The sequence below is a fragment of the Balaenoptera musculus genome, chromosome 15, assembly GCF_009873245.2.
Source record: "Balaenoptera musculus isolate JJ_BM4_2016_0621 chromosome 15, mBalMus1.pri.v3, whole genome shotgun sequence".
Classification (NCBI taxonomy): domain Eukaryota; kingdom Metazoa; phylum Chordata; class Mammalia; order Artiodactyla; family Balaenopteridae; genus Balaenoptera; species Balaenoptera musculus.
Window position 1 is genome coordinate 52,494,762 of NC_045799.1, and position 24,551 is coordinate 52,519,312.

At 42.8% G+C, this 24,551-nt stretch overlaps 1 protein-coding gene across 1 annotated transcript in view; it reads right to left on the reverse strand.

Moving 5' to 3' along the window:
• LOC118880655 (CREB binding protein) overlaps positions 1–24,551 on the reverse strand; it is a 129,587-nt gene that overhangs the window by 72,502 nt on the left and 32,534 nt on the right. The window contains 1 exon segment of the mRNA XM_036824400.1: positions 366–542. Coding sequence (XP_036680295.1) covers positions 366–542 — 177 coding nt within the window.

Consider the following 24,551-nt stretch of genomic DNA (forward strand, 5'->3'; position numbering starts at 1 on the left):
ACTGACAGCTTCAACCACTAACAGACGGGAAGTGTAAAAAAGCCTATCTCTCCAATTCTCTTGGCTCTATTGCTGAATCAAGAGGGTGACTCTGGAGGAAAGTCAAAATGACTCACGGACATGAACCCTCTCCCTCCACATAGGGACCCCGGGAGGACTAGCTGAATCATCTTAACTAGCCCCTTACGGGCAGCTCATCACAGAAAATTAAACTCACTGAGAAAGCGTACGCATAAGAAATACAGGTTATTTTCCTTTCACCCATGATGCACTTTTAGTTGCAGATCTTCACTGTCAGCACGATAAAATCCACACACCAAAGCACCCACTGGAGACCCACAGCTCTGAGACCAAGGGCAACTTACCATGTTTGGCACGTTGGTGACTGAAGCATTCTTGATGTCTGCAGCGAAGGGAGGCAAGCTATTGACCATGCTCTGCTTGCTGGGCAGCTGAGGGTTCACTCCAGGGGCTCCCATCTGCTGCCCTCCAGTTTGACTAAAGGGTTGTCCAAATGGACTTGTGTTACCAGTCATTCCCATCTGAAACAAAAAGAGCAATGTCAGCCATCCTGACGCGACCACATATGAAAGGAAGAGCCTCAGAAACGCTCACTCTGACCCACTGAAGCAAAAATCGTTACTTCCTGTAAAATCTTCATTTCAATTATAAATTAAAGGCTCATTCTCAGGGTTCACAATTAGGATTATGAACAGAGCAACTTGCTCAAACAGCTACAGACTAAAGGCAGAAGACTAGTGAAGCTGCTCCCAACAACCCCATCTGTCCCCTCCTCCTAAATATCATCCCAAGAGCCAGCACTTTTCCACCCTTACCCCTCAGCCATACTCCTCACGCCAAGTCCCCTACCCTGAGAGTGGCACCGACCCATTAAGATCATTTGGAAAACAAAATCTTCCAGAATAACTGACAAAGGGGAGCTCCTTCAGTTTAATCCTTAATTACTCTATAAGTAATTAGTTTCTTTCAGCTACCACCCCCCAATCAGATTTAAGTTTCCATTAGTTCAAAATGCACTGTAGAAATACTGACAAAGAAATCATATAATGTCTGGGATCTGCTTTAAAACCTAGTGAGGCAAGGGGTAGCATCGATGAAAAACGACTGGACAAACGTCGGTGACTCCTCACCAGGGGACAGGTGTGGGGGGTTGTTATACTAGCCCCTCTAATATTATACGTATTTGAAGTTTTCCATAATAAAGTCTTATCTTAATTACAGTGAAATAAAAGAAACTGTATAGTAGATAAAGCCAAGAATGGAAAGGAGGAACCCCACCTATGCCGCGGAGTGGGGCAGCAAGCAACCACAGGAGTTAGAGATCCCCTCCAGTCAAGAGCCCCCGGCCAGGTTCCCGCCAGACCCCTCAGCTCTAACCTCCACAGGCATGAATCCGGGAATCCCCACAGTGATGCCCTGCTGCTCAGCCGCCCCCTCTGGAGAAGCAGAGTCTCATTACTAAGAGAGTGGCTTTTTTAGTCTGCCTGCTTTGCTTTCTCACGAAGTTGCAACAATCCATCTGCTGCCTACTGCCTGCTCTACTTTTCTGCTGTCCTGGTGCATTTGATGTTTAGAAACTGGGAGGAAGGAGTCTCCTGAAGGGAAGACAGCCCCTTCCCTAGGGGACAGAGTTTCCATTCAAGAAATCACAGCTCAGTTCTCTCCACCAACCTCACATGGTGACTGCACCAGCCCGTTCACACTGGTTAACTCACGTTCCTTCTATGGACCTTTACCTCACCTGAAAGATGAGTATCTTGCACAAGACAACTGCATTACTTCTTTCAGCTCTAAAATTCTAGGCTGCAAACAAACAGATGCTCAACACAATCGACCCTTTCCTGCTGAAATGTCCGCATAAAAACACAAATAAAACCAAACTACTGTAACCAAAAAGATCTTGTTCTGGCATTTTCATATGTACTGGTGGTTTCCACATATAGCCCTCACAGCGGTACTTCTCAATTTTTTGAAAGTGAACACATTCTAGCTGCCACTTTTGCCTTACTTGCTTTACTCGAGTAAACTGAAACAAATTTAAATTCAACTGAAATTCAAAGTCAACTTGAGAAAACTGAAACAAAAACAAATTCTTTACGAAGCCCACCAAGTAGGCTCAACTCTGAATTCAGATGATTTAATCAAGGCAAGACTTAATCAGCAAACTTTTAACATAAAGGACATTTCTGATTCTCAACTAGGTTCCTTCAGTTGTTATCTGAAACTCAGAAAAACTGAAGCAAAAATCTACATTTTCAGGAAGTGTTACACTAAATTAAGTCCACGTAATGATTACTTCTTGTAGAATTCTGCATAAACTCAAACACTGCTCTCAGAGCCCCAAGAATTTGGGGAAAAAACATGGTTATAATTTCCATTTCCTAAATTTCTTTCTTTTTTTTTTAAAAATTATTTATTTTATTTATTTACTTTTGGCTGTGCTGGGTCTTCGTTGTGTGCGTGGGCTTTCTCTAGTTGCGGCGAGCGGGGGCTACTCTTCGTTGCGGTGCGCGGGCTTCTCATTGCTGTGGCTTCTCGTTGCAGAGCACAGGATCTAGGCACACGGGCTCAGTAGTTGTGGCTCGTGGGCTCTAGAGCACAGGCTCAGTAGTTGTGGCGCACAGGCTTAGTTGCTCCGCGGCATGTGGGATCTTCCCGGACCAGGGCTCAAACCCGTGTCCCCTGCATTGGCAGGCGGATCCTTAACCACTGTGCACCAGGGAAGTCCCCCATTTCCTAAATTTCATTTAAAATTTCTCTACTTAGGACCAAACATGTCAGAAGACACATGCATCAATTTACTCTCCATGAATCCGTGCTCACAGTCAGCCAGCGTTTACCTAGCGCCTGCTATGAACCAAGCCCGGTTCAGAACACGTTCGGATGCAATTTTCCTACTTGTCATAGAGCTCGCTCCATGTAACCACCAATCTGATAAACAAGAAAAATCAATGTTGTTTTGGAAGTTTCTAGTACTGATGAATCAAAGTGGATGGCAGCTGGGGGGTGGGAAAGGAGAGGCAACTGTCCTTCCACTGACGCCAACTGTCCAAGGCAGTCAGCCCTTTGGTGTAGAGAGGGACATAAATACCAAGAGCTCAACGAGCTTCCAAAGGGGACCTGTGCGGCTCAAAGTTCACCAGCCCTGTTAAAAACGTCTAAGGCTCTGCGAATATTGGGACGGCGTTCACACGATCACCTTGCCAGGGTGAAAACTGGGTGGGTGTGTGGTCTGGTCAGTTGGCTACTACTTGCCTGGTGAGCCTCTGGGACAAAGCACCAAAGTGCTGTGGACACTGACAGATTTCATCAGGAAATCGTTCTCACCTTTTCTTCTTGGCCATTCCATAGTGAAGGAAACCTCTCAACATGGTTTCAATCCTCATGGGGCAAGAACCAAGGTAAAGTCAAAGATCACAGACAGCAGGTAAGGAATGGCCAGCTCACAGGAGGCTATGTGTCTAAAAAAAAAATTGGGGAAAATCCCACCCTCAGCCTATGACAACACACTCCAAGGATGAACCAAAGCAAGTCACAGCCACCTTCAGAATCAGGCTCCAAAGTCAGGGCTCAGCTCCCTGGTCCAGGGCCAGTCCCTCCTTAATATCAGAGCTAACAGAGGCCCAGGTAAGGACAGCCCTCTAACAGGCCACCCAGCCACATCAGCCAACTAGGCCCCGTGGTCCCAACTATCCCCCAGCAGAGCCTGGTAGAACCGGAAGGCTGCTCCAGTCCTAGCCTGCAGTTTTGAGTAAAAACCCTTCACTTCTAGAGACGTCTAGATTTCTGATTTCCTGTCTGTATCTCTTCTCCTTTGATCAGATCGAACATTCCCAAGTCTAGCTAACACATGTTTTTTAGCACAAACGTGTTCTTTAGCTCATGATGAAACAGTATAAATCGAGATGTTTGTCTAACTCCACTTAATAAAATCAATGTATTTCTTTTATTTTCCCAACAGTTACTTAGTAGCAATTTAGTAAACTTTATTTTCAACCGAAGTTTATCATATTTTGGTTTAAGGCTGCTACAGAACCAGCAAACAATCTTTTCAATAATATTCAAAAAGCAGAACAGCAGAAATAGGCAACTGTTCAGTTAATGGTGCAGTTTATATAATATATGAACAAATTAAAGCCTACAGAATAAATATTTATATTCTGCCTCATTCAGCAACAGCCCATACATGTTAAAATATCCTTTCACTCTATTCTTCCAGAGCCCTTTTAAGCATTTAATTCAAGTTCAATCTTAGAAAACAGGAAAAGTTAACTATGGTAAGTACTGAAAAAAAGGCAAGCTCCCCCATAAGGAAATCTAAATTAAATAATGCTTTATAGGTCTACCAAGTATTCCCATGAAAACGCATTCTTGTAACCAAGTCTATCAATCAATCATTTGAGAACCTACTTACTCTGTTGTTTGTCTATCACTTCAATGAGACAATAAAGACACGTAAACTACAGTCCCTGTGTACCAGGGAAGAACAAACTAGGTAAGAAGGTAAAAAAGACAACCTCCCCCAAACCCCACAAAACTAGTGCCAGATCCTGAGGCCTACCCCCTGCCCCAGGATGAGATTAGGTATTAGCCTTGGCATGACTTTAAAGCATGAGACCAGACGAGGAAACCTGTCTTTAGGGTTTAGTTCAAACAAACCTGAACGATGCCTACACGAGCCTCATTATGAAACAAAGACAGTGTCCGCAGCAAATTCTGTTGACAGCACCTGGCCCATCAATCAAAAACTGCTGAAGTTCTGAGCTGTCAGGCAAGAAGGTGAATGACAGACATCACAGAAGAAGAACAGAGTAGACGATGCTTCTCTACTCTGACAGACACATACTACAGATATGCTATGGAAGGTTCAAAACAGGACACGACTCTGTGGCAGTATTTGTCATAATAATATTTATGACAACCCATCCTAAATCTATCTTTGGCACAAAACCAGGATGAAACTTCTTGCCTTCCTGGAACATATGTCTCCTCTGTGTCCTTGGGCCCCAGTACATAGTGGGTACTCAATTAGTATTTGGGCAAAGAACCAAATAAATGAACACTCCAAGAGACCCACTGCATCATGCAGCCCGCCCCTCGGAACAACAGAAACCCCAACATCAGCCCTGAGGGCAGGGGGGGAATCAAAGAACCGTGCCCCAGTCACAGAAGCCAAGCACAGATAAGGGTCACCACTGGGTGTAGCGGGCACTGGGAGAGGCAGCAGAACAGGCTCCTTTCTGTTTTCTCAACAGTCACCACGAGGATCTCAGCTACTAGCTGCAATGGACAGGCTGTCAGTCCACTGGCCTGTGCTCAAAGGTTGAGTACAAAGAGCATATGCACTCGGAGTTGGTTTTACAGGACAAATGCGATTTTTGTGCCCCATGACAGCACAGACGGGAGCCCGGCCTGGCTGTACAACAGGCACTCTGTGCTTATGTGCACTAGGCCAGCAAACCTTTGGCTTTGGTGCAAGGCCTCAGCCAGGCCCCAGCCCAGAGCTTCCCACTGGTGCACTGCGATAATGGTCCATCAGCCTCCATGGTCACCTGTGGCTGCAAACGGCCTCCTCTGCTGACCTCAGTGTAGGACAAATATTTCATTTTCTACTTGTGTCATGATATGACAACTATCAACATAATAAGAGAACAAGCCGTGGGCTGCAAAAGAGCAGGGAGATTCTCTCCACCACACTGCACTAACCCGGAGAAGATCTCTACTACTTACCTAACTCATCTAATCAAATAAGGTAGTAACTGAAAACCCAAAGAACTAACTAGGGGTGTTAAGGCGAAGTAACAATGATCATGTAAGTTTCTCCCCAGAATAGGTTTCTAAATAGTAGCAAGCCAAGTATTCCTTTTCTTGCTCTTTTGTAGGAAAGTGGGACAGAGAATCCCTTTCTTTGCCGTTAGGGCCACCACACGTTGTACCTCCTCTACCATCATCAGCAGCCCAAACTCCCTTGGGATGAGACAGTGGGCCTGGGCCTGCCTGGGCAGTCCATGGCAGGCAGGGGTGCCTGGGTGGAAACGTCTGTACACATTTTGTGTGATGTGCATTTTTGAGAGAAAAGGTCCATTATTAGATTCTCAAAAGGGGTCCTAAGATCCCCTAAAGATTAAGGATGCCTGCCCTTGGGGAAGGCAACTCCCTCTTCCCAGACCTCACACACCCCCGCCACATACGGGCCTTTCCCAGTAGCAGACTCCTGTCCAGAGACATCAACCAGTCACGTAACAACCACCCTCACAAATGAACTCTCCCCAATTTCCATCTCCAAACATCCTCTTGAAATGCACACTCACAGGAAGGATCAGATCATAACTATTTTTGAGCTAAAAGCTTGATGGGGGGCACACTGTGTGACCATTTGAGAATATCCAGAAAGGGAGGTAAGAGGGAAGATGTTCAGGACTGGAGCAGGACAGCCAGAAACACGCTTCCACTTCATGATTTTACTTAGAGTCCACCAGGGCTTCAGAAATGCTTCAAGTGGCAACAAATGTTGAGTTTGATGTGGTTTCAATGAGCCCACTAAACACGCTTTTTCAAAAGCTGAATTCTTCAGCAGTTTTCCTCACACCTTGATATACACTTAAAACCACACTACACAGCAGAGCAATCAGAGGAAGTACCACCGGGGTGTGTGTGCGTGCACAGCAGAGCAATCAGAGGAAGTACCGCCGTGTGTGTGTGTGTGTGTGTGTGTGTGTGTGTGTGCGTGCGTGCGTGTGTGTGTGTGTGTGTGTGTGTGTGTGTGTGTGTGTGTGTGTGTGTGTAACTGGTGTGATGCTGGTCAGGAAACAGACAGAAAGAAAACAAAATACGGCCTTTCGCGATAAGCTTAGTAGGGACGATAAGACAGGTTAGAATTGTCAGCTGGAAGGCCTCAGAGAGTTATCTAGTCAAAATTTACACTCCGTGGATGAGGAAACGGTGGCCCAGAAAGCTCAGGAACACAACAAATCAGCTGGCGAAACTGCCGTGATGCTCGCCCTGCCCTGCCCCTCCTAGAGGCGCCACCGCCGCTGCAGGCTCGTTGCCCCCTCGCTTAGGCAGAGCCTCGGCGACTCCAGGCCCACCCGGAAATGCACTGCCCAGACTCGCACTGCCGAAAGGGACAGGCTCAGTCCACCAAGACCAGGCGTCAGCAAAGTATGGCCCCAGGGCCAAAGCACCCCAATGTCTGTTTTTGAAAAAACAAAAGTTTTATTGGAACATAGCCACAAATAAGATTTCATTCTTAGAGACAGTAGGACGTTGTGGTTAAGTACGGAGGACCTGGTCTGCGGGTGGCTCTGCCACTTGCCAGCTGTGTGACCTTCGGCAATTTACTTAAACTTCTCTGTGCCTGAGCTTTATCACCTGTAAAGTGGAGATGATAGCACCTCCTCTCTTAGGGTTGTATTAGAATTAAGTGGATTCACGAACATGAAGCACCAAGAAGAGCGACTGACGCGTAGCAGGTGCTACAGGTGCTGGCTAGTATGTTATTATTTGGCTTTGGGGGGGAATCATGTTACACTAGATGTAGTTTCTTTCCTAAGTATGCTTAGGACACTAATTTAAAAACTGAACATTTTTCAGAGACTGTGTGATGGTGGAGTGGTTCAAACAGGTAGGATCAGAGGGAGAAGCCAGCTGGGATTACTGGCATTTGATTATGAGACATTTGCAGAGACACATGAAATAAACTTGTGACAAAAACAATCTTGTGCATTCACCAGTTGTAGAAATACTTTTAACAGACAACTATGTTCAAATTGTCCTAGTAAATCACAAAATTTCCAGTTTCACTCTAGATTGTTTTCCAGCTTAAAAAATAATTAATACTCAGAACGTTCACTTGGAACTTAAAATAGATCATAAGCTGTAACAATATATGATCCAAATACCCTAGCCTAACCTTCCTGGGCTGAAATTTAAATCAAAACATCGAAGAATTGAACAAGAAAGAACATTTTCACAAAAAAAGAGATTGATGCGACTCCCACTTGCAAGCCGGCCACGACAAAGCAACGAATGTTCCATGTGATGTGGCTTCAACCTAACCTGACAGGTTTATTAACCTGAAGTTTTTAGCATCTTTCTTCACATGCTGGTACACATATAAAACCACAAATTCATATAAAGTATGTAAAAACAATACAATTTAGGATGCCATGAGCAAAAAGCTGCCAAATAATTTAAGAGTCACAAGTATTCACTCTTTTCAATGACCAAAAAACCAAATGACAAACAAAAAAAACAAAGCCAAAAAAAAAACCCAAAAAAACCAGAACTACCCCAGAGTATGGCCATATCATTTGTAAAGCCAAAAGCATTTTCTCCTGGCAACCTACCATTGTTGGGAGAAAGCCAAGAAAAGCAGTTTTCATGGAAAGACATGGCTGTGTTCAGCTGTCTGCTATCACCCGCTTGCTCTTGGAATCCTTCCAGTACCTCAACTTGGCAGATAAAGAGTAAGTAGAGATATGCAACAAATCGCAATGCCAAAGCCATCGCCTGGCTGTCCAGTGTCACCTGCAGTAAGGGAACTGGGAATGAGGACCCTGGGCGTGTGAGCAGCCCGCCTCGCTGAACTCAACTCTCAGAAGGACGCCAGTTTTGAAAGCATTCAGGGAAATACACAGCCCCCAAGTCTAACACTCTCCTTAGACTAATAAATTGCAACTGGAAGATGGGCAGAAGTATTTACTGACTCTCATGGTACTGCCCTTGGATGATATGTGAGCAGAATGTGACTTAGAAAGAACGGTGGAAACTCCTAAAAGGAAGGTGACAGGACAGCAGATCACTGCCAAGACCTCAGGCCTCATTTGTAGTTGCCCAATTGTTCTAGAAACTTCTAGCAACAAAGGCAGTGCCCTAACACTGTTGGTATCCCTCACAGGTCACAAAAGTTAGACACACCAGCTCTCCAGGGTACAGTCTGCATTAATTCACAAGCAAAAGCACCAGACCAAGGTCAGTGGGGAAACTAATCCTGACTCTGCGGCTAATCAGCTGTGTGACTGAGACAAACCTCTTGTTCCCTCTAAGTTTTAGTTCTCCTCAGCCGTGAGACACGAAGCATTTAGATGACCACTAGGTGATCTTTAAAGTTCCCTGTGATCCTGGACTTCCCTGGTGGCTCAGTGGTTAAGAATACACCTGCCAATGCAGGGGACATGGGTTTGAGCCCTGGTCCAGGAAGACTCTACATGCCACAGAGGAACTAAGCCCGCGTGCCACAACTATTGAACCTGCGCTCTAGAGCCTGCGAGCCACAACTTCTGAGCCCACGTGCCACAACTACTGAAGCCCGTGCGTTTAGAGCCCGTGCTCCACAAGAGAAGCCACCGCAATGAGAAGCCCACTTGCCACAACTAGAGAAAGCCTGCGTGCAGCAATGAAGACCCAACGCAGCCAAAAATAAATAAATAAATTTAGTTTTAAAAAGTTCTTTTTGATCCAAAAAGCCGGTGACTTTCTTGGTTTTAAACAATCAGCCCTTGAATTGTATGATGTCTGTACTCCTGGAAGGCCCACCTACCCGTAATGACAGGCAGATGGGGACGCGATTCTGTGTGGCCATGTGCCGGCCCCTGGACTGGGAGGATCTCATTAAGTCTAGGCTCCCTGCGGGGTGGCCAGCGGCCTGTCCAGGAGACTGGGATTTTGTAGGGCGCTCCCTGCCACCCGCACTGCACAGGCCCCCACGCTTCCCACAGCTTCACATCCTCCACGCCATTTCCCAGATTGCGTTACAGGAAGTACCGCCAAGCCAAGGTGAGGGTGATAAAACTTAAATTGACTGCCTTCCCTAATTCTTCAAGTCCTAACATTTTTTAGGTGGGAAAGCAGCCTCTTTAGGATTGCATCAAAGCCAAGTCAAGCCAAGCCCACAGTGGCTATGGAGAAAGAGGAGGAAAGAGGAAAAGATGATAAAAGAGTAGGAGAGAAAAAGGAAAAAGAAAAAAGCATTTTATTTTATAAGGAATGAATCTGTAGAAAGACGAATTTTAATTTACACTGCAGCTCAGCTACAGCACAATGGAACAGAGAGCCGAGTTTTTAATAAACCTTACCCCAGCCCTCTACAGGGCAGCTCTCTCCTGTTAGGCCAAGAAGTACCCTCCTCCATGGATTTACAATCCACATGAAAAATGATGAAACAGAGCAGGCAGAGGCGACAACAGAGGAACAAGGTGACGTCCACACAGATAATGCGGGAATTCAGGGGAAGGAGAGGTAAAGATGGGACCGAACAGGCAAAGAAGGCTGTAGGGAAGAGAGCCCATGATTATTTCTAGCAAAATTTAAAAGAGAAAGAAAGCTGACATTTAAGAGAATTTTGTTCTTCCTCTCCATTGGGGCAGCAAAACTAAACAAGTTCTTGTAACAGACAGGCGATCAGCTTCACTGCTGGGGCAGGAGGTGAGTCCCAGGAGGCAGGGTGAGGACACAAACCCAGTGTTTTCTGGGGCCTCCTCGGCTGCAAGAAAAGGAATGGAGAGGATAAAGTCCCACCCAGCTTATTAAATGCCATAAATCTCAAACCATAAAACACACTCAAAGACGTATCACTCTTTCAAATACATGTGGCTCTACTTCTAACCAAAAACTGAGTTGTGTAAAGTCCTAACAAAAATATACTTGGTATAGTAAAGTGTTCTTAGTCATGTCCACTGGTGCAGAGACATGGCTTTGAGGACACACAGAGGTACCTTAACACTCTACAGACGCTGCGCCTCACTCCTGAAGATAATGTAAGTGAAAGCACTTGGAAAATGAAAGTGCAAAATCAATGTAAGGCAGTAGCGATGGCATTAAAAGTAAAACAGTTCTTTTACTATAAAAACTCACCCATTACTGACAAGGGGAAAATGTTCCTTGTACAACATTAACTTCTAAAAAAAGGATTAAAAAAAATATAATCCCCGTAACACACGCACACGTGCGCACACACATACACACAGAGCAAGACAGAACACCAAAATATTTAATAAAGGGTTTAGAGGTGGTTTTTATTTTTTAAACATTTTCTATATTATTCAAATTCTCTGCACGAAACATTATTTTCTAAGGAGGAAAAGTTATTATTTTTTTAAATTTTATTTATTTATTTATTCTTGGCTGCGTTGGGTCTTTGTTGCTGCACGCAGGCTTTCTCTAGTTGCAGAGAGCAGGGGCTACTCTTCATTGCGGTGCATGGGGTTCTCACCGCGGTGGCTTCTCTTGTTGCAGAGCACCGGCTCTAGGCACGCAGGTTTCAGTAGTTGTGGCACGCAGGCTCTAGAGCGCAGGCTCACTAGTTGTGGTGCACGGGCTTAGCTGCTCTGCGGCATGTGGGATCTTCCCGGACCAGGACTCGAACCTGTGTCCCATGCATTGGCAGGCGGATTCTTAACCACTGTGCCACCAGGGAAGTCCCTATTATTATTTTTTTAAATAAATTTATTTATTTATTTTTGGCTGCGCTGGGTCTTTGTTGCTGCACGTGGGCTTTCTCTAGTTGCGGCGAGTGGGGGCTACTCTTCGTTGCGGTGCGTGTGCTTCTCCTGTTGCAGAGCATGGGCTCTAGGAGTGCAGGTTCAGTAGTTGTGGTGCACGGGTTTAGTTGCTCTGCGGCATGTGGGATCTTCCTGGACCAGGGCTTGAACCCTGCACTGGCAGGTGGATTCTTAACCGCTGCGCCAGCAGGGAAGTCCCGAAAAGTTATTTTTAAAAGCCATTCTCTGCTCAAACATTATGACTGCCCACAGTGACAAGATGACACACTGTTGGGCTGCACACCTGTACTTAAAATATTAACTGCATTTTCTTTTTTTAAAATTAAATTAAATTAATTAATTTATTTTTTTGGCTGCGTTGGGCCTTCGTTGCTGTGCGTGGCTTTCTCTAGTTCCGGTGAGCAGGGGATACTCTTCGTTGTGGTACGCAGGCTTCTTATTGCAGTGGCTTCTCTTGTTGCAGAGCATGGGCTCTAGGTGCGTGGGCTTCAGTAGTTGCAGCACGCAGGCTCAGTAGTCGTGGCGCGCAGGCCCTAGAGCGCGCAGGCTTCAGCAGTTGCAGCACGTGGGCTCAGTAGTTGTGGCACGCAGGCTCTAGGGTGCGTGGGCTTCAGTAGTGTGGTGCGCAGGCTCAGCAGTTATGGCACACGGGCTCAGTAGTTGTGGCTCGTGGGCTCTAGAGTGAAGGCTCAGTAGCTGTGGCGCACGGGCTTAGTTGCTCCGTGGCATGTGGGATCTTCCTGGACCAGGGCTCAAACCTGTGTCCCCTGCATTGGCAGGCGGATTCTTAACCACTGCACCACCAGGGAAATCCCTAAAATATTAATTTTAACCTGTCATCAGACACTGAATAAAACTAGGTAGATCAAACTGATTATGACTGTCAAGAGATTACTCTTGGGTGGTAATTTAAATCAAATTCACCCCAGTTATAACATGGTTGGAAGTTGTCACACTTTGCTCTAATGCATTATACATGTGACCAGAAAAAAAGCCTGAATGAGGCTCAGCCACTCAGACATCTACCACTACTATTGGCAAAGAAGGCTGGAAGGAGGGAAAAGAGACGCAAACATAGTCAACAGCCAATCAGGATATAAAAAGCTGTATGTTGCTTTAGTAGCTTATGTTTATCAACAGAAATTTCGTGAGTGACTCCTGATACAACAAAGGCACAATTATCCTGCTACCTGAATCTTGGTTCATATTTCAGGCAGCAGGGATACCATTTCATCTCAATCTATCTGGTACCTGAGCTTTGGAGAGCAACAGGCAAGAGACTGGATCATGAGGGATTTACCAGCATGTGTGTGGCTCCCAGGTTTCGACAGTGAGGTACATTTACAGTTGGAAAGTACCTATTTCAGGAGTAGCACCTTTTTCCAGCAAGGAGATGATCCAACTGCTATCACATCTGCCCAACTCTCACTAAAGCCCACCTGCCTCCTAGCTCTCAGCTGTTAGCAATGATGCTCTGATCTTTGGCACAGTGGAAGCTGAAAAGGCAGTGGTAATATACACGTTATCAATTATTAGAATGATGTCTATTAAGCATCTTCCAGAAGGGAGATACTACGGGGTGGTGGAGGTGCACAGCATGCAGGGCCACGTCCTCTCGAGCCCAAGGCAAGAGACACAAGCTACAAGGAAAACACATGTGCGCTGTCAGCAGGTGGCACCAACACTGACTGCTAAATGGAGTCTGAAGGGGGAGAGGGGGGCCCTGGCCCTGTGGGCAGACAAACAGCTCAGGTGGTCTAACCTGAGGTGGGTCTTGAGAAGTGGGCTAAATAGTAACTGTAATATTCATCAGTGACGGGTGCTGTTTGGCATCATCACCATGAATGAGAATACGGTAAGACATTTCTAGAAGGGGCCTGGGTATCCACTAGGCCTAGAGAAGTTACTCTTGCAGTTTCAAAGTCTCTCTCTACTCAGATACCCACAGAAATCGGACTAGATGACCAGCCACCTGGCTGGGAGGTGACTGATAGATCGAAGGTATTAATTAAAATGAACATCAATACTGGGAAAAGCAGGAGTAAGCTGGTTATTAATGTTGATAATTACGTATAAGAGGTAAGCTCTGTCTCTGAAGAGCATCACTTGCAAAATCAACAGACAGGAATGAAAGCTGCTATGACGTCTCCAATCAGATTCTGACAGACTGACCTGAGAGTCACCACCTTCCGTCTTCCGGCCACTCCCATCTCCGCACACCTTTCCTTCAATGAATCCACATGCGGCAGTAGCACAGCTAGGTGCAGCCACACCCTGACAACTTTAAAAGTACAACTGCCAAGCAGGCCAGCATCTCCCATTCTACAGCCAATCTCCAAGCAAAATGTGCCAAGTTCTCAGGGGAGAAAACAACGCTCTGAACCTCCCCCTGGTCTGTCCCTTATCTCCACACCCCAGTGCTTTCCCCCATAGCCCTATCAGCATGGCCGCTCACCAATGAGACCACACACCCCTGCACACCATGCACAGAGGGCTGCTCAGACTTCCTGTTTCCAACTTAAATGGAACAGCACATAGGAAAATGCTCTGAAAACCACAAAGCACTGTGCAATCTTGAGGTGCCTTTAAGATCTCTTTCCAAAAATAGAGCACAGAAAATCTCTAACATCAGACAGGATTCTCTAAAGTGAATAAATTTTCTACAATACTGAAAACAGACGGGCATACATTGTAACTTGTAATTTACAAGGTCAGTAATTCCAATACGATGTATGAAGTTGGCATTTCCCAGTATTATCTATCTCTTGCCTTGTTCTAGGACTTAAGATGGTTTGTTTTCCAGTTCATTCTTCAAACACTGGGCAGAAAAACAGAATTAAACGACTCATTATTGAGGGCATGAAGTTTCCACTTGGTAATAACAAAGCAACCACGGCAATCATGCCATTTTTCAAAAGCTACAAACCCAAGTGCCACATTCTTACCTTAAAGTATACAATAATATGCACAGATGTAATTATACAGAACTATGGCTTTGGACTTACAATCCACTGATAATTACTTGCATCTCCTGAACAGTAAATGTCATCAACAACCAATTCATAGCTCTGATCTGGTGTTGTTTAGAGCACTCTGGACACTTGTTCACTAGAACATTCAGGAAAGGTGCTCACTCCTCAGCAGACAACAAAAGGGGGAAAAAAAGGAATTTTTGCACAGAATGCATTTTACCGATGATCAAAGAAAAATAAAAAATGTTTGGGGGAAACTCCATTTGTGAGTAATTTTTATTTTAACAATTATTAAGACAAAAACCTCTTGTTTCTGAGATTCAGCTACACCCACTGCTTTATGTTCTTGTAAAAGGCAAAGTTTTCAGAGTGTCATGTGTATACTCAAAAATCTGCACAAATACAGAAAAATTTTAATACAAAAAAATTAAAGAAGAATTTTAAGTCATATGAATAGATGTTAAAAATGAATCAAATCTATATGTATCAATTTTAATAATAACAAGTTTTTTTTAATGAGATGAATACGTATAGCGTACCATGTATATCGTGTATAAGACACTTAGATTTTTAATCTGTTAGATTTGATTTCATTTATTTTAAAAAACTATGAAAAAGAGACAAATCTCCCATGAAGCGTTCCAAATGTTACACAGACACCCCACCACAAGAGAGATAGAGCCCAACCCCACTCTTTAAGTGGGGGCTGTGCATGGTGACTTCTTTCCAAGAGGACAGGCTAGAAGGGGGAGGGAATGGAACAGTACAGCAGAGACACGAACTCAGCCAGGTAAGCCACACAACCATGTGATCAGCCATGATGACAATATGCACCCTTTGCCATGTGATAAAAATGGCACTTTAGGACTTCCCTGGTGGCGCAGTGGTTAAGAATCCACCTACCAATGCTGGGGACACGGGTTCGATCCCTGGTCCTGAAGATCCCACATGCCTTGGAGCAACTAGGCCTGTGTGCCACAACTACTGAAGCCCGTGTGCCACAACTACTGAGGCCCGTGTGCCTAGAGCCCGTGCTCTGCAACAAGAGAAGCCACTGCAATGAGAAATGCGCAGCGCAATGAAGAGTAGCCCCCGCTCGCCGAAACTAGACAGCCCGTGCGCAACGAAGACCCAACGCAGCCAAAATAAATTAATTAATTTTAAAAAAATGGCACTTTATGATCTTCCTTCCATAACCCCGTAAGTCTAAAACCCCAGTCCTACCACAATAAAAACATAAGACAAATCCCAATAATGGGGCATCCTAAATACACCTGACCAGTCCTCCTCAAAACTGTCAAAGTCATCAAAAACAAGGAAAGTCTAAGAAAATGTCACAGCCAAGAAGATCCTAAGAAGACATAACAAATGTAATGTGGTATCCTGGATGAAATCTTAAAAAAAGAAGAAGGACATTAGGGGAAAATTAAGGAAATCTGTATGGATTTCAGTTAATAATAATGTATCAATATTGGCTCATTAATTGTGACAAATATACAAATATAATAATATGGGAAACAGTAATGGGGGGAGGAAGAAATATAGGAATCCTCAATACTATCTTCCAATTCTTCTATAAATCTAAAACGTTCCAAAAAAGTGTCTACTTTAAAAGTGAAAAGGGAATTCCCTTGGTGGTCCAGTGGTTAAGACTTGGCACTTTCACCACCATGGGCCCAGGTTCGATCCCTGGTCGGGGAACTAAGATCCCACAAGCCATGTGGTGTGGCCAAAATAAAAATAAAAATTAAGAAAAAAAAACCCAAAAACCAACTGTGAAGAAAATCTGAAAAATATCAACATGTGTTAATTCTGACTAACGGAAACACAGATGTTGATTATATCGTTCTTTGGTGTGTTTTGAAAATTTAAAAACCCCAGAAAGTCACAAATGAAACCTTTCTTTGCTACAGTAGTAGTATTGTTTAAAAAAAATTTTTAAGAGACAAGATCACTTTAAAAAATCACATAAAAAGTAATTATAACTATGCTGGCCTCCCACATGGGAGGTAAACAATTTTTCACTAGCCAGAAAAATCAACTTCTTTATGGGCCTTGCAAAACTTGCTTGGCTGAATTACTATTTCAGATTGAGAGCCACAGCCCAATGAGACCCCAGGCAAGGCCCACAGTATACATGTGTGTTTCCAGAAGGGTGTAAGCAGCAAATCCTTCTGTACAACAAAAATACTCCTGGGAAATTAGACTCACTCTCCAAGTTATCTATTCTATAAATTTTGTAGATGGGGGTAAAAACCTGATCCATACACAGAAAATTAGGTATTATGCACTTCCCCGTCTTATGTTGAATCCTGGTATATTACAGACAAAATGGTGTAGTAGAAAAAATACAGACCTTGGAGTCAGACATGGATGGGTTGTAAGTCAAGTCTGCCACTTTCTAACATGTGTCATCTTGAATAATTTCCTGGGAGACAGAAAAGTGGCTCAGAATATTTTATTCCATGTGCAAAACAGATATGGCATGTACCTCACAGGATTATTAAACATGAGACAAATTGAGATCGTGTTGCAAAGCACCCAGCGCAGAGCCCAGTACAATCGGCACCCCAGCCCAGAAGTGTCATTCCTTGCCTGCTCTTCTCTTACCATAATTCAGAAAGAGTAAATACAGTAATTGTTATCCTTGTTCATAAAAGGATCATACTGAAATTTTATGTTATAGTCATTATGTAATTCTGAAAAAATGCCATAAGTATTACGTGGTAATCAACATAAAAACCCTAAATGTTTTAACTTGGTGACAGATGGACAGCAAATTACTGTCTACAGTAAACGTAACTCTTTCCAAAATATTGCAGAAACATTTTGGAGAAGTCAATCCTTGAAGTCATACTTTGGACCCATTTACATAAAGAATGTTAGGGGGCTTCCCTGGTGGCGCAGTGGTTGAGAATCTGCCTGCTAATGCAGGGGACACGGGTTCGAGCCCTGGTCTGGGAAGATCCCACATGCCGCGGAGCGGCTGGGCCCGTGAGCCACAACTGCTGAGCCTGCGCGTCTGGAGCCTGTGCCCCGCAACGGGAGGGGCCGCGATAGTGAAAGGCCCACGCACCGCGATGAAGAGCGGTCCCCGCACCGCGATGAAAGAGTGGCCCCCGCTTGCCGCAACTAGAGAAAGCCCTCGCACGAACCGAAGACCCAGCACAGCCAAAAATAAATTAAAAAAAAAAAAAAAAAAGATTTATAAAAAAAAAAAAAAAAAAAAAAAAAAGAATGTTAGGTTTAGTACTTCCCAACTTTCTACACTGAACAAGGAAAGAAACAACAGATAACTTTTGAAGTGTGATATATCCAATCACCAATGGGCACCCATTACATACCCTAACTTACGCTCACACCATCAAGATGGAGAGACCTCCCAGTGCCTGGAGGGCACAGCCACAACAACTGCCCCTCCTAGAGCTGGTGAGAAAAGCAGACTCAAAGCACCCCACTCCCAAGACCTCCCAAAGCAGAATTCGCACCTTAACAAGATCCCCAGGTGATCTGCAAATCATTAAAGTTTAAGAAGCCGTGCCCTAATCTGTGTTAAAGTCTGAGAGACACATTAATAGCTGGGCTTGAGAATGGTTCCTAAAATGTTTGCAGTGACGGGAAAACACCCAAGAGGAATACAAAGAGTGGAGTCAAATGTCTCCCAGAACAAATCCAACACTTCCTAAAGGAAGACAACAAAACTTATTCAACAACATATCCACAATATCCACTACGTAATCAAAAATTACTAAACATGCAAAGAGGCAGGAAAATGTGACCCGTAACTGGAATTATATATTTAAACAAACGAACAAAAGACTGCAAATGAAACAAACACAGAGATGACAAAGATGCTGAAATCAGCCTTCAAAAGAAGGGCAGGAAAGGAACAAAGAGAAAAAAAAAAGAACAAGATGCAGAGGGACAAATAGAAAACAAATGGCAAGATGTGGACCTAAGTCTAACTGTATCAACATTTCATGTAAATAAACTAAACCCTCCATTTAAAGACAAAGATTGTCAGAATAAATTAAAAACAAGTTCCAACTATATGTTCGTTCCAAGAGACACACTTTAAATATAAAGACATAGACAAAAGGGTAAAAAAGATATCCTTTGCAAATATTAATGAGTGGGAGCAGCTATGTTAATGAGACAAAGAATATTAATAAAAATAAAGAGAGACAAGTAGAATGATAAAAAAGCTCAATTCATCGGGAAAACATAATAATCCAAAATGTATATTCACTTAATAAAAGGGCATCAAAATACATGAAATACGTAATCAAATTTCATTCTACTTAAAGTAAAAATAGACAAATCTATAATTACAGTTGGATATTTTTAATATTCTCTCAGTAACTGATAGAAGAGACAGAAAAAACATCAGTAAGGACGTTGCCGATTTGAATACAATCAACTTACTCTAATTGACATTTACAAACGCTACACCCTACAACTGTAGGAGGCACACTCTTTTCGAGCATATCAGAACATTCATCAAGACAGACCATATGCTGGGCTATAAAACAAGTCTCAGTAAATTTCAAAGGACAAAAATCATATAGAGCATGTTCTCTGACCACAATGAAATTAGAAATCAATAACAAAATAATATCTGCAAAAATCCCCAATATTTGAAAATTAAGCAACACACTTCTACATAGAAACATGAATCAGGGCTTCCCTGGTGGCGCAGTGGTTAAGAATCTGCCTGCCAACACAGGGGACACAGGTTCAAGCCCTGGTCCGGGAAGATTCCACATGCCGCAGAGCAACTAAGCCCGTGCGCCACAACTACTGGGCCTGTGCTCTAGAGCCCGCAAGCCACAACTACTGAGCCCATGTGCCACAACTACTGAAGCTCACGCACCTAGAGCCTGTGCTCCACAACAAGAGAAGCCACCGCAATGAGAAGCCCACACACCACAACAAAGAGTAGACCCGGCTCACCACAACTAGAGAAAGCCCGCGTGCAGCAATGAAGACCCAACGCAGCCAAAAATAAATAAATTTTTAAAAAAAGAAACATGAGTCAGAGAAGAAATTACAAGTAAAATATAAAAATATTCTGAACTAAATGATAATAAAAACCTATCAAAATTTATGAAATGCAGTGTGTAGACCAATCAATGATCTAAGCATTTACCCCAAGGGGTTAGAAAGAGCAAAGAAAACCCAAGTAGAAGAAAGAAAATAACAAAAAGAGAATCAATGATATATAAAACTGAGAATATTAACAAGTCAAAAGTTGGTTGTCTGAAAATACCAATAAAGTTGACAAATCCCTACCCAGACTGATCAGGGAAAAAGGAGAGAAACATAAAATTATAAATATCAGATTGAAAGAGGGGGCAATGGACATTATTACAGAGTCTGCAGACATTAAAAGGAAATTAGGGGAATATTACGAATCCTTTTATGCCAAATAAATTCAAGACCTTAGACGAAATGGATAAATTCCTTGAAAAACACGAATTATCAAAATTAACACAAGAAGAAATGAAAAATATGAATAATCTGTACCTATTAAACTAATCAAATTATAATTTAAAACCTTATCACAAGGTAAACTCCAGACCCAGATGGTCTCACTGGTGAATTTTATCAAACATTTTAAGAAAAAATACTAAACTCAGAAAAGAAAGGAAGAGGGAACAAACCAGTGTAGTCTTGATACCAAAACCGTATCAGGACACTGCAAGAAAATTATAGACCCATATCCCTCATGAATATAGACGCATAAATCCTAAACAATATTCTAATAAATCAGATCTGGGACTTGCCTGGTGGCCCAGTGGTTAAGACTCCTAGCTCCCAATACAGGGGGCCCGGGTTCGATCCCTGGTCAGGGAACTAGATCCCGTGCGCCACAACTAAGACCCAGCGCAGCCAAATAAAAACAGGAGGGAGGGAGGGAGGGAGGACGAAAGGAAAATCCTAACTCGGTTTAAAAAATAAATAAATAAAATAAATCAGATCCAGTAGTACGTAAAAAGGTTAATACATCACGATCGAGGGAGGTTATCCCAGGAATGTATGGTTGGTTCAACATTCAGAAAGATGTACTTTACCACATTAACAGAATAAAGAAAATCCACCTGATCCTCTCAATAGATACAGAAAAAGTATTTGATGAAATTCAGCAATCATCTATGATAAAAAGACTCGGCAGACTACGTAGAGTAGGGGCCTTCTTCATCCTGACAAAGGATACCTTTAAAAGCCTACAACTAACACCATGCTTAATAAATGACTGAATGTCTTCCTCCACAGATCCAGAATAAGACAGGGGATGTATGCTCTCAACACTTTTATTAAACACTGAAGGTCTCAGGCAGAGCAGTAAAGCCAGAAAAATAAAAAGCATACCGATTAGAAAGGAAGAAGTAAAACTGTCTTTATTTTACAAGGACAACATGACCTAGAAAATTCTAAGGCATCCACCAAATAAGTAGAACTAACAAGTGAGTTTAGCAAAGTTACAGGATATAATGTTAATAAAGAAAAACCAATTATATTTCTCCATATTAGCAACAAACAAGTCAAACAATGACACAAAATCTAGAAATTAAACAGAAATGAAAATGAGAAATTAAGCAACCCAATTTTAATACTTACTATAAAGCTAAAGAAATAAACAGATCAATGGAATGGACTAGAACAGGGGTGGCAGACTTTTTCTGTAAAGGTCCAGTTAGTAAGTATTTTAGTCTTAGCAGGTGACCTATGGTTTCCATCCCTCATTCTTTTATTTATTTGTTTGTTAGTTTGTTTTTTAACCAATCGTTTAAAAACATAAAAACCATTCTTAGGTTGTGGGCCAGATCTGGCCCATGGGCTATAGTTTGCTGACTCCCAGACAAGAGTCCAGAAACAGACCCCTCCTTATCCAGTCAATTCCATTCCTAGTTATTTATCTAAGAGAAATGAAAATTTATATGTCCACACAAAGACTTATACAAAAATGTTCACAGAAGCTTTATTCTTAACAGCTCCAAACCGGAAACTACCACAACATCCATGAATAGGAGACTAGATAAGCAAATCATGGTATATTAATACAACAGAATACTAATTAGCAATAAAAAGAACTACTAAATTCAGGCAACAACATGGATGAATCTCAAACACACACCGTGAGCAAAAGAAGCCTCACCAAAAACAAACGAAAGAACCCACATTACAGAATTCCATTTATATGAAGTTTGAGAACAGGTAAAACTCATCCATGGTGAAAGAAATCAGTAGTGACAGCAGACATGGGGGTGGAGAGAACAAGAAAAGGGAGGAATACAAAGGAACTTTCTGGGGTAATGAATATGCCCTGTATCTTGATAAGGGTATGGGTTACATGGGCATGAGTTTTGACAAATCAAACTGTAACACTTAAGATCTGTGCATTTCACTCTATGTAAATTATACCTTTAAAAATATTAATAATGAAAGTAAAACGATAAAATATTTAAAAAATTAATACATGTAGGTCTTTAACCCCAGATCCTAATTGTTGACCTTTAGTTAGAAAGTAACAAAGCTGATTGGTTTTTCTTACAAGTATACTCTTCAAAGTAGTCACCCTGGAGACATCAAATCAAAGTACTCAAAGTTGCTATTATGCAAAACATTCATTCAGTTTGTGCTACAGAAAATAATCAGTTACAAAGTTAACTGGAAAAAAAAGAAATATAACTCCAACTTTGACTTTAAAAAGAGATAGATAATTATAGATAATTATAGATAATTATAGATAAAAGACTGCTAGGGAAAACATCAAAAAGTTAACACCAATTATGAACTGGGTGATAAGATTATGGTTTCGTCTCAAAACTTTCAATTTTTGTACAATCAACTATTTTTATTACTAGAAAATAATTCTCTGAAAACAGTAGAAAAGCAGTCTCATTATCACTTCACTTTGATTATCTCAAATCCTTTATGTAAGAAAGCACCTAGCCAGCTAACTAACCAATCTTCTCTGAAAGTTTTTCAGTAAACCCAGACACTGTGCTAAGAACTATACATACACCGTCTCATCTGATCAGCACAATTCTATGAGGTAGGTATTATTACTATCCCCTCTTAATCTATACAATTCTCAAAGGCAGATACTATTATGATCCTCATTTAAAAGACAAACAACTAAGACCCAGAGTGATTATATTATTTTCCCACAGCTAATAAATTAGTGGAGACTGAACTTGAACTGAGGCAGCTTACTCCAGATCCCAACCTCTGCTCTTAAGCACTTGGCTGTACTGCATCTGGGGAAGGCAGTCTGAGCTGCTGAAGTGGCTGCTGCTGCTACTAACGATGATGATGATGACGACAACAACAACAATCACAGGAGCAGCAGCAGGTCAGTACAATCCGCGGGTAAAGCCACTAAATAGACATATACAACCTCATTTAATCAAAAAAATTTAAAAATAAATTCATGGATAATTATCATGGGAAGTTCAGTACATCCTGAATCACATATTCTCCATTAAAGTCATGATACAATTATTGAGCCAGTACAAGACTGCTTAACATTTCTACCAAAAACCTGTGCCTGGGCTTCCCTGGTGGCGCAGTGGTTGAGAATCTGCCTGCCAATGCAGGGGACGCGGGTTCGAGCCCTGGTCTGGGAAGATCCCACATGCCGCGGAGCAACTGGGCCCGTGAGCCACAATTACTGAGCCTGCGCATCTGGAGCCTGTGCTCGGCAACAAGAGGCCGCGATAGTGAGAGGCCCGCGCACCGCGATGGAGAGTGGCCCCCGCTTGCCACAACTAGAGAAAGCCCTCGCACAGAAACGAAGACCCAACACAGCCATACATACATACATACATACATAAATAAAAAGAATGTAAGCAGACAAGAATAGCATTAAAAAAATAAATAAAAAATTTTAAAAAAATTAAAAAAAAAAAACCTGTGCCTACAGGAGCTATATAATTATCACACAGCACACTGTATTAATTCAAAGCTTTCAACCTTTTCATTCCATAAACTGACCATTTACTTCCATTATGATCTTTTTCAAAAAGGCCAAATTAGGATTTACTTAATAAAAAACTTCCTTGTTTCCTTTGCATTATTTCAAGGATCAGATGAGATGACATTACATGAGAGAGAGAAAAGGATCAGACAAATGTACAGTATTATTTCTCTTGCTATTGAATGTTAGAAATTTCCAATTATTATTCCAAAATAGAGAAGGTGAGTCACTTATTCTGAACAGCCAATTTGGCCCTACTCCTCTCTTACTGACCATATGCGGCTAATCTATCCCTTCAGCACGCCAATTCTCGGAGTGTGGTCGCTGATCAGCACAACCACGGTCACCTGGGAGCTGGCAAGAGAAGCAGATTCTCAGGCCCCACCCCAAACCTACTGAATCAGTAACTCTGGGGAGGCCCAGCACCCTGGGTTAACAAGCCTGCAGTGCCTGTGCTGGACACCAAGTCTGAGAACGACCACTTTATCTTATCTGACCAAAATGTTGGTTGACTGGATCCAGGGGGGTCTGGATCTAAAAATCAAAACCTTCACCCCAGAACTCCCCTGATGGCACAGTGGTTAAGAATCCGCCTGCCAATGCAGGAGACACGGGTTCGAGCCCTGGGGCGGGAAGATACCACATGCCGTGGAGCAACTAAGTCCATGTGCCACAACTACTTAGCCTGCGCTCTAGAGCCCATGAGCCACAACTACTGAGCCCTCGTGCCACAACTACTGAAGCCCACGTGCCTAGAGCCCATGCTCCGCAACAAGAGAAGCCACCGCAATGAGAAGCCCACGCACCACAACAAAGAGTAGCCCCCGCTCGCTGCAACTAGAGAAAGCCCACGCGCAGCAACAAAGACCCAACACAGCCATAAATAAATAAATAAATAAATTTATTAAAAAAAAAAACAACCCTTCACCCCTCAGGGAGAGCTCTACGGAAAGCTAGCTCCCCGTTTTCTGACCACTTTCTAAAAAAAGAACAATATTCCAAAAACCTTATAAAAAAATAAGCCCTAATCTAACCCCTTGTGAAGAAGGCTTATTACCACACAAACTATTTTGG